Source organism: Symphodus melops (genome assembly GCF_947650265.1).
Source record: "Symphodus melops genome assembly, chromosome: 5".
Classification (NCBI taxonomy): Eukaryota; Metazoa; Chordata; class Actinopteri; order Labriformes; family Labridae; genus Symphodus; species Symphodus melops.
In genome coordinates this window covers 17,883,272-17,893,394 of record NC_136695.1, presented here as the reverse complement: position 1 = coordinate 17,893,394, position 10,123 = coordinate 17,883,272, and the positions used below count along the sequence as shown (strand labels likewise).

The window sequence follows — 10,123 nt, the reverse complement described above, 5'->3', positions numbered from 1 at the left end:
CAGCACTGATCCGACCTTTAGTAACACTCACACTAAACACAACACATCTAGCTTGTGAAATGTCTGACTTGATCTTGGTGTTGGAAGTTCCTGTGGTAAGACCCTGGGCACAGATTATTTGGTTGGCCCAAATGGCTTCCTGTGGAAGGGCTACTTTTTTTTTTTTTTTTTTATTATTGTAGGGGTTTCCTTAACCCCATTTCGCTGCTGATGTGAACATTTCCAGATCATTTTTCTGTCGTGTGAATCGTCTCTTCCTTTCCATGTCATGAAAGGATTCCGTCGGGCGAGTAAACATATGACATCTCTAACAAATATGAATGCTGCTCTGGTAAAGCCTCACATAATGTGCCACATGTAACTACAACTAATACTTCTTCTTTTTTTTTTTTTGACATTCTGTGGTTGAAAAACCACCACCACATGGCACACAAACTCTGGTTTTCCAGTGATGTGTTTATGTACGTGTGCCAGCAGTAAAAACCACCAGTCCCTCAACAAATCAGCGAGAGATCTGTGATCATACAGACGTGTGAGGAGAAGTGAAGTGGCTGGTGTGTCTGTGCTCTGGTGAGGTGAGGAGTGTTTAATGACAGGTAAAGTCAGGTGAAGCAGGCCAAGCAGAGGCTCTGTTACGGGCAGTGATTGCCGCTCCTCCAAAAAAAACCAAAAAAAAAACCAGGGGATGAAATTCCAACCCGGTCGTCGACAATACCTGACGGAGTGTCAGTCAGGCTTAGTGATGGTGCCTCCCATCCAATATTCACAAGCTCCTCAAGCTGTGAATGTGCACAGGACAAGCTCAACGCAGCACAGGCCGAGAACACTGAGCCATCTCCACGTCTAACTTACATGCCACAGGCCTGGTTTACTATAACAAAGCCCTGGCACAGGTTTGAAGGTTGTTGGGGTTAAGAGACAAGAAGGGAATAAGGTCAGTAGAGTGAGTCCTAAAGGAGAAAGTTTGTGCATGTATGTGTATGGATGTCATACATCCATACATGACAGAGAATCAGAAATGCTGTTTGTATAGATACATATGAGACACACGTGATGTATTAATCAGGATCCATGATTTGAACTCTATTTAACATGTTTTCATTGTTACTTTTTTTTTTTACTAGATCACTCAACACTGGAGGTAAATGATGGAGCAGTGCACCACACAGATTTGCTTTCATATCATTATTTTCTGTTTCTCCTGTAATTATACACCTGTAGCATGCGGGTGCACAGGTATCAGAGGATCCAAGGTTGTGCTTGACATTCCCCTGCAGTGAAAGCAACTGCTTCGGAGCGTGAAACGCTAAACTGTTGTAAAAGCGGTCCGGGCTTCAGCAATGACCTCATCTTGTCCCCCCTGGGACCCTCTTTGACATGCTCTGTGGTGGGACAGTACTCAATAAACAGAAAAACATGAATCGCCGGCCACACACACACACACACACACACACACACACACACACAAAGATCTGAATGTAACACAACACTGACATAACCTCAGAGACTACGTGGAGATGACAATCAGCAGGGACAAAAAAAAAAAATGGACCAGCAGAGCTTGAGGCTGTGGCTATAAGAGGGTAAGGTGAGAGGATACACTGGGATCACCTCTGCTAATTCTCGATCTGCCTCTTCTGCTCAGTGGCAAAAAAGCAACAACAAACCTCCCCTCCCTCTTTGCTCCTAAGAATATCCTCTGCATACTCACCCTATCTGTCTGTTGGTGGATGGAGCCTGAGTGATGACGGAGCTGGACTGAGGCGAGGGCAGGGCTTGCTGGATCACTATGCTGGTATCATGGTTGCCCATCCGCGAGTGGGAATGCTGGTGCTGGCCTTGGCCTGCCTGGCCGTGCAGTGCGATGTTCTGCAGAGATAAAGGGGGGAAAGAAAAAGTGACGGAGAGGTAGAGAAAGGTGAGCGATCCTCAAGGAGTGTCACATTCTTTCCCAGCAATTTGTGTATTTTCAACACAACTGTGTGTAACAGGCCCTTAGAACTGTTTGGCCTTGGGCTCCATTCACCCCCAGCTTGATTGAGTAATAAGGAACTACATAAACTATCATCTACTCTGCTTCTTCTGAGGCCATTTTGGGAAACATTGTGAGTCTAATGAAGAACGGGTGTCTTTATTTTTTATTTGCCCAGCAGGACACTTTGTTAGTTTTACCTCTGTTCTATGTAATGTCATTAACGTCCAAAACACAAGCCTGCACTGTAAGTCAAACAAAGCTCCATTCTCAATGTGCATATCTTGAGACAAACAGCAAGCTGAAGTACATTAAAGTTAATCTGATGTAAGGAAAACATCTGCAATGATCGAATATGAAGAAAACGAGAATGCAAAAAGTCAACATTTTGTTTTCATTGTAAAATCTTCTTTCCTGAATTCAATCAATAAGATGTTTCTAAATGCATGTTTCAGTGACTTTTTATAAACTAATTGCTGTTTTCCTGACATTTTAAGCTCTCTTTTGCTTATTCTACTTTCCACTTCCACAGGGTCTTGCTCCGACTCGCCTCCTGCTGACTAAGCAGAGCTTCCCATCGTAAACCACACAGGCTGGGGGGAGGCCAGACGAGGCTGACCTGAGAGCAGACGAGCTCCAGAGCCAAACCACCCAGACGACAGCTTAGCTGCAGCGTGCACTGCACATCTCTCTCCAGACATTAGATAAGCAGTCTGTCTTGTGGTGGTTTGACGAGCATCCCCGTCTCAGGTGGAGGTGCCTCGGGGGCAGATCTATAACGCCGAAATGATCACATCCTTTGTCAGATGTCAAAAAAGCTCAGCGACTCTGCTCACATGTGAGAACAACATAAGTTGTCTCAGGGGTCTGTCTTTGTGTTAGGGAAGAAATAGGACCCCCCTCCCTGAGAGATAGCGAGAGATCTGTTTGAAGCTACAGGTGGAGAACCTGATCTCCTTCTAGTCACCTGTGGTGGGTGACAAATCTCCACCTGGTAGCTCAGTCTGTCACTGTCAACAACACTGACGGGGATAGAGGAGCGTGGTGTGTGGTGTCTAATAAAATGCTAGTTGTGCAACAAACATGTAGACTTTGGATGGAAAACAGACATCACAGCAGAGATGTGTGCGTACCTGTGTTGTCATCGGTTATAGAAAGGTGAGCAGAGTGCATGTGTGCAGTGTGTGTGTGTGTGTGTGTGTGTGTGTGTGTGAGGTCATACTGCACAGTTTCTGTTAGAGACGTGATGACTGATGTTCATGTGGCCGAGGTTTTGGCTTCAGGTTTGAGGTCGCAGTACCTGTTTACTGTCCTCTTCCTCCTGGGCCTTGCAGAACTCCTGCTCAATGGAGCAGTCCAGTTCACTGAACAACCCGACCTCCTCGCAGTTCTTCAGGAAGCGTGTTGGTGTCGGCGTCTGGTCTGGAAATCATGAAAGTGTTTTTTTTTAAATATCTTTTGAAAAAAGAACAACAAACAAACCCGAGAGCTTTAAAGTCCAGCTGACAGTACGATTATTAGCACGAAACCAAAACATCATATTTGACGTTTTTTCCATTTTTTTACAACAGTAAACATAAATATTAACATTTGAGGTTATATACCACAGCAAGCTTAAAGATAACTTATTCAACAATTAAAAACACAAGAAACAAACAAACAAACTGGAAACATCATGTAAACTTAGAAAGAAGATACAACACAAACCTGATGTAAGCAGGATTAACAATATATGTTCGAAACAATGAAAGCAGGAAATTTGCATTACTAAAAGACCTGAAAGTAGTTTCTTTGTTTCTCTTGTTCTGTGATCTTTTTATGTTGTTTTATATTCAAGCCTGTTTGATCCAATCATATTCAAAGGTGGGGGTAATATCTTTTTTGTTGTTGTTTTGTTTCTGGGGACAAATGTGAATCCAGCAAACGCCTGGAGTCGAGATGGACACGAGAAGCGTAAACTTCACCTTCTTTCTGTTCGTGAACGAGAGATACAAAGCTTGACAGCTCCGTTTGAGCTGATGAAGCACAGATCCCACCTCCTGAGTGGGGGTCTCATTTGTTGAGCTCGGTGAGGCCGCGGTATTCAACTTGACATTGTGGGGGTGCACAAGGATCAGGTTTCAGACAGTTGAAGGTGATTTGAGGATCAGGCTTGTTTCAAAAGCTAAAAGCATACTTTGTGGTCTGTTTATTCACTCTGGCTACACCGCAGATGGATTCCAACCTCTGTGCTCAAAATACAGTTTTTACTTCAATTATACTTTTCCCACTTTGGCTGAGATTGCTACTCAAGTTCCATTAATAAAAAGGAGTCATGTGCGACGTATAGGCTGAAGACATCCCCGACAAGTCAATGACAAAAATGAGCAAAAAGAAGAGCAGGTTCACTTCTACCACTCTGTAATGCTGAGCTGTATCTTACAGTCAATTCAACAACACATGTTCCTGAGTTTAAGTTCTCAATAAGAGAAAGGTTGGAGCTGTAACTCAGGCAGCAGGCGATAAGAACACCCGGCCTAGAAAATCTGATCCTGCTGTCCACAGAGTGTAAATAATGAAGAAGACACAATCTCAGCGGCGTGGTCAGATCAGCTCACAGGATTGTCCGCCATGGCCGGCCTGATTCCTAGAATAGAGATCTTTACTGACTATGGATTGGCCTTGGTTTAGAACAGTACACAATCAGTGATTTGATGTTTCTTAGAACAGCAGATTTATGATCTGATCAGAACATCAGCTGGGACAAGTACATCCCACCATCCATTGTAAAGCACATCCCACCTCCTCTACATCCTCTACTCTGCCACTAATAACAGGTCTGACCCTGAACATGCTCGCGCCGTACGTCACAGTCTCTGTAGCCTCCTTATGTACAGAGTAGAGTTGTGCTGCAGGGTAAAGTGTGTCATATTCTTTGCATTAGAGTAAACAACCCGGCACAGACATGCCGTGAAGTTTTCTGATGATAGACAAGTGTGCCTGAGCGTGAGTCACCGAGGCTCACACCTGCAAATAAACTAGGAGCTGGTGCTGAGGTGAGCTGTGCAGGTCTGTGTGTAGCCGTAACTCACCTGATAACATGTTGTCGTTCTTTATGGAGGGGAACTTTAGGGTCATCTCATGTTTGTGTCGGTGTATCATCAGATGGTCCTCTGTGGGGAAACGCTGTTAAAGAAAAAAATAATAATAATAAATAAAATATTGGGTTGTAACAATTTTGTAAAAACAAACAAGTGTTTCTTTTCACCAGAATCCCCAAACAAGAACACTTTAACGTTCACTTCTATCCTCTCTTTTAAGCTTACATCTTGAACAAGCACCAGTCGCTTCAAGTATCTTATTTTCTAGGAGTATTTTTTTTTTTTTTTTTTACACCTGAAGCTTTATTTACAGTTTGTGTTTCACTCAGTTCAACACTTGTGTTCCATCCTTATGCACGAGGAACTTAGTGACCCTCTCCTCACACCTCCTCAATGTACACACCTCTTCAAATTACAGGCAGACACACAGACAAACACACAGACAAACACACAGACACACACACACACACACACACACAGACAAACACACAGACAAACACACAGACACACACACACACACACACACACACACAGACACACACACAGACACACACACAGAGACACACACACAGACACACACACACAGAGACACACACACAGACACACACACACAGACACACACACACAGAGACACACACACACAGAGACACACACAGAAACACACACACAGACACACACACACACACACACACACACACACAGACACACACACACACACACACAGAGACACACACACAGAAACAGACAAACAAACACACACACACACAGAGACACACACACAGAAACACACAGACACACACACACACACACACACACACACACAGACACACACAGAAACACAGACACATACACAGACACACACACACACACACACACACACACACAACCACATAGACACACACACACGGACACAGACACACACATTACACACTGTAGGTTGTGTTGTGTTGGTTTGTTTCGACACACTCACCTGAGAACAGCCAGGAGCGTTGCACACATACGGCCTTTCCTGGTCTGAGTTCATCACTCTGGCCACCTTCTCATAAAACTACAGAAAAAACACACACACACACACACACACACACACACACACACACATACAAGAAGAGGAAGTGAGTGACTTGAGTTTCCCCGCCAACATCCAAGAGGAAAAATAAGCTCATTGTGTAACGCTCGACATAAAATAGCCATTGCACCTGAAACAGCTGTGTGGGTATTTCAGTAATGAGCAGACATTTTTTCTCACGCTACGGGACTCTTAGATCGTCAGGGGGAAAGCTTCTGGCTTTTCAAGGACTTGAAAAATATGCCATACTTTGTGAAGAGTTATAAACACAGAGAAAAAAGCATTCAGACAGTCACATATGATTCAACAGCAGGATTATTTGTTACGCTCAAAGTGAGACGGAGAAAAAGGGGTTCGCAGAGCAGCGTGGCGTGAAAGATGGACGCAAGGTTCAATTCAGTTCTTCTGCAAAAACAACTTTGAAACACGAGTTCGCTTTAAGCTTGAAAATACGAGACAATTTATCTGTTTACCTGAAACTACTGCCAAATGTGTGCTCTGTAAGTAATTGCTTCATACACTCCAGCCATAGCCATGAATCATGTCGAATGACAATGCCCTCAATGATCGTTTTAGAAGCTTTAATAATTTAGAGTGAAATAGGGGACAAACTTTACCAGAAAAGAAGCGTGTGTGTGTGTGTGTGTGTGCGTGTATCATTGTGTATTGCTGAACATATAATCAAATGAAGCACAACAAGAAGGATGGGTGAATTCAGCTTAATTACACATAGAAAGGTGCTGGACTATATTTATGACAGAGCAGCAGCCACATCTTTACGGCTGTTCAAGATCATACTGACGTGCACGATGAAAATCAGAGATGTGCACTTCAATCAGCCGTGAGACGTGTCAGTCAGTTCTAAATATTCAAACCATGAAGTTTTACCGCAGCTTTTACAATTGTGTTGTCCAAGAGTGCCTGAATGGATAATGTTTCACTTATTTAAGGCAGAAAATGGAAGGCCTGGCCTATAACTGATACAGACAGCCCATACTTAAGGTCTTATGAGTATTAAAGCTGTGCTGTGATCTAAACAGAGACACATTTTACCCCCTTAAATTTAAGCTTCAACATTTTAATAAAAAAACCTTTTGAAGAAAAAAAAAAATACACATCCGATTACGGAACAGACAGAGGATGGCTCGAATAATCGATGTACTTTCCCCTCACATCAGACATCATGTAATGACTGCATGCTATTTTCTCACAGGGACTTTCTTTTATTAATGTCCTATTTTTGTCCATTTATGATGTGACCTCAACGTTTCTTATACGTGACAAACCCTTACAGGTGTTTTAATAGATGTGAAGAGACTATGACGGGTGTTAAAGCATCTTTTTTTCATCCCTATAGGAGCAGCACACAGGGACCAACCTTCAGCACCAAGCCGGCGTGTGATGAATAAAAGGGGGATTTGTAACACTCACTGAACATGCAGCTCTTTCTTGCTTACGGGGAACGTTCACACTGAATACGGTGTGATAAGTGAACCAAAGCCAGAGCGCGTGGATGTCAAGAGTGCTTCGAGTTATTGCCTCTCGTTTTGTGCTTAATAAGTGAATGAGGCTCTTACGACCCATGTGAAAGAGGCCTGGGTGAATAAGGACATGACATGGAGCCTGCTAACAACCAACAAGTAGTGTTAAATAAAGTAAAAAATAAACATTTAAAGCTCCTGTGAGGATCTTTAGGTTTGTGTCGTCTTTGGCGCCCCCTGTGGACCATTTTAGTCCACAGAATATCTCTTTTCTGATTTTGTCCTGTACAAAAAAAAAATCTCATCCTGATTTGTTTTACCAGTTAAACATACAGTATCACAAATTGAGAATTTTGGGAAATGTATAAAAAAGAAAGAAAAAAAAAAAGGCTGTTTTAGTGGCGTTGTATTCATCACTTCATCTGATACCGACAACAACTATTTCAGGCCTTAAAAACTACTCTGTAGAAAGACCTGCTCTTGTCACTGATGGTTTCATTTGCTCTATAATAGAAAGGCCCTTTGAAGGAATTGTGATGGATTTCAGTTTGTTTCATAACCAACTAAAACATCCTCCCAGGTACTTTAAGGATGAACAATCTCCCATAATCTCTGAGTGAAACAAACTTTTTTTTCTTCGTGTAGCACAAATAATAGAATCACATCAAAAACAAGGTCCAGGTGAAAGGAGTCTGCTAAGATGACAACGATGTAATCAGCGGCATCACACGTGTGTGGTCACTGTCGATAATAACTGAAACATATTCAGTGTTTACAGCAGTCACACTGCATCCGACAACACACAACTCAAAGCTGATTCCTTTTTACCTTCATCCCCCCGAGAATCACTGCAGACAAATTAAGATGCATTAGAATTCAGCTCAAAACCAAACACCATGTCAAGCATGAATACCTTCATACACTAGTATGTATGTGTGTGTGTGTGTGTGTGTGTGTGTGTGTGTGTGTGTGTGTGTGTGTGTGTGTGTGTGTGTGTGTGTGTGTGTGTGTGTCGTTTTCATGGGTACAGACTATTTCCTCAAGCACAGTCAAAACATTCAAATATTGTGTTATGCTAAGCAGTGCTGTTTTCCTAACAGGCCGTACTTCATGAGCGGGCCTGCAGAACAGGGTCTGGACAGGGTCTCTCTGTCAGAGAGCAATGAGCCCTGCTCTCTCTCTCTCTCTTTCTCTCTCTCTCTCTCTCTCTCTCTCTCTGTCACCAGCTCACACCAGCGTCTCTTCTGAAGGGCCCCTCGAAGCTTTCCTCTGACACAACAAGCTCCACTCCTGCTGCTGATCCCAAATGAGGGCCAAACTATAGAACAACAAGAAGCCAGTGGTCCTGTTGCTGCTGTTGTTTCAGTTGAATCAGGACTTCAGACTTTTCTTTTTTTTTTTTTTTTTTAAATCTCAAACTCAGCTCCAGAGAACTTTTATCAAATTCCTATAGCCTCTGTTTTGAGTCTGTCTTTCTGAACACCTGCTCGACTATGACTCACATGACATAAAAAAAATATTTTACAATAATTCTCCCCAAAGCATTCATTAGAAAAAGGGAGAAAAATAAGGATCTATGAATTTTAAACAGATGCAAACATTTTACCTTCCTGTTTCTAAAATGGGACCACATCATTTCATCACATTTAGCAGGAAATTCAAACCACATGACGCATAAAACTTTTAACCATTCATTCTGTGTGTTATCTATAGCTTTCACACTTCAGATAATCGGAGTGAGAAGCCCTTTCTTTGGAAATGGCACTTGGCTCTCATTTGATCTGTTTTCGTTTAGCGGAGGAAATTTAGTTACACTTTACATTAACTCCATCCTGATGTGTGCGAGGGGATGGATTAGGGTCTGGCGTTTGATTTCACTTGGAGCTTGGGAGGACTTCTCCAGGTAGACCGCCTATTAGAATTTAAACAATATGGTGTGGAAAAAAAAGAAAAGAAAGGCATACGGGGTCAAAGCAAGCAGAAACATGCACAGCGACTCTAATCTCCAACTCCCCACAGCACCAGGCCTTTGACAGCACGAGCTCAAGGTGGGATCACGGCGATGCCTGAGGCAGAGAACATGGCCCTCTTTCTTCCACAATGTCTGCCCTGAACTTCTGCTCTATGAGGTGAACGCGTGACAAAAACACTCCTGTGATGTAAACCTCCGGAGCGATCAATTACTCTCCTACAACGACACGTCAACTCAGAACACACACACACACACACACACACACACAAATGTCCCCACACGCCACTTTCCCCTCACATGAAGTTTGATCCGAAGGGTTTCCATGAAGGCAAAACGCTTGACAACAAACCTGCTGAAAATTCAACTTTAAAAACAACATCATGTGCGGTACAGTGTGAATGCTCTCAGCTGCGCTGTGGATCGGGGCTGTGTGGCTGTTGTTATGATTTCTGTCACTTGAACCCCTTTCTACATCGGTAATATCATGGTGAGAGGAATGTTTCACCTTGAACACATGCATACCGTGCAACCGCCATCAACAAACAGAGGTCA

The 10,123-nt window shown here is 43.0% G+C and overlaps 1 protein-coding gene across 4 annotated transcripts in view; it reads right to left on the bottom strand.

Annotated features, from left to right (window-relative positions):
- LOC306823505 (cyclic AMP-responsive element-binding protein 5-like) overlaps positions 1-10,123 on the bottom strand; it is a gene marked incomplete at its 5' end in the record, with an annotated part of 16,050 nt that continues 5,927 nt past the window's right edge. For 3 of the 4 annotated variants that reach the window (XM_079343079.1, XM_079343078.1, XM_079343080.1), the window contains 4 exons: positions 1-1,869; positions 3,273-3,394; positions 5,044-5,137; positions 6,023-6,100. In XM_079343079.1, the coding sequence (XP_079199205.1) occupies positions 1,708-1,869; positions 3,273-3,394; positions 5,044-5,137; positions 6,023-6,076 (432 nt within the window). In that variant the 3' untranslated portion in view covers positions 1-1,707. The remainder of the gene's footprint in view (positions 1,870-3,272; positions 3,395-5,043; positions 5,138-6,022; positions 6,101-10,123) is intronic. The other variant, XM_079343077.1, reaches the window with a different exon arrangement.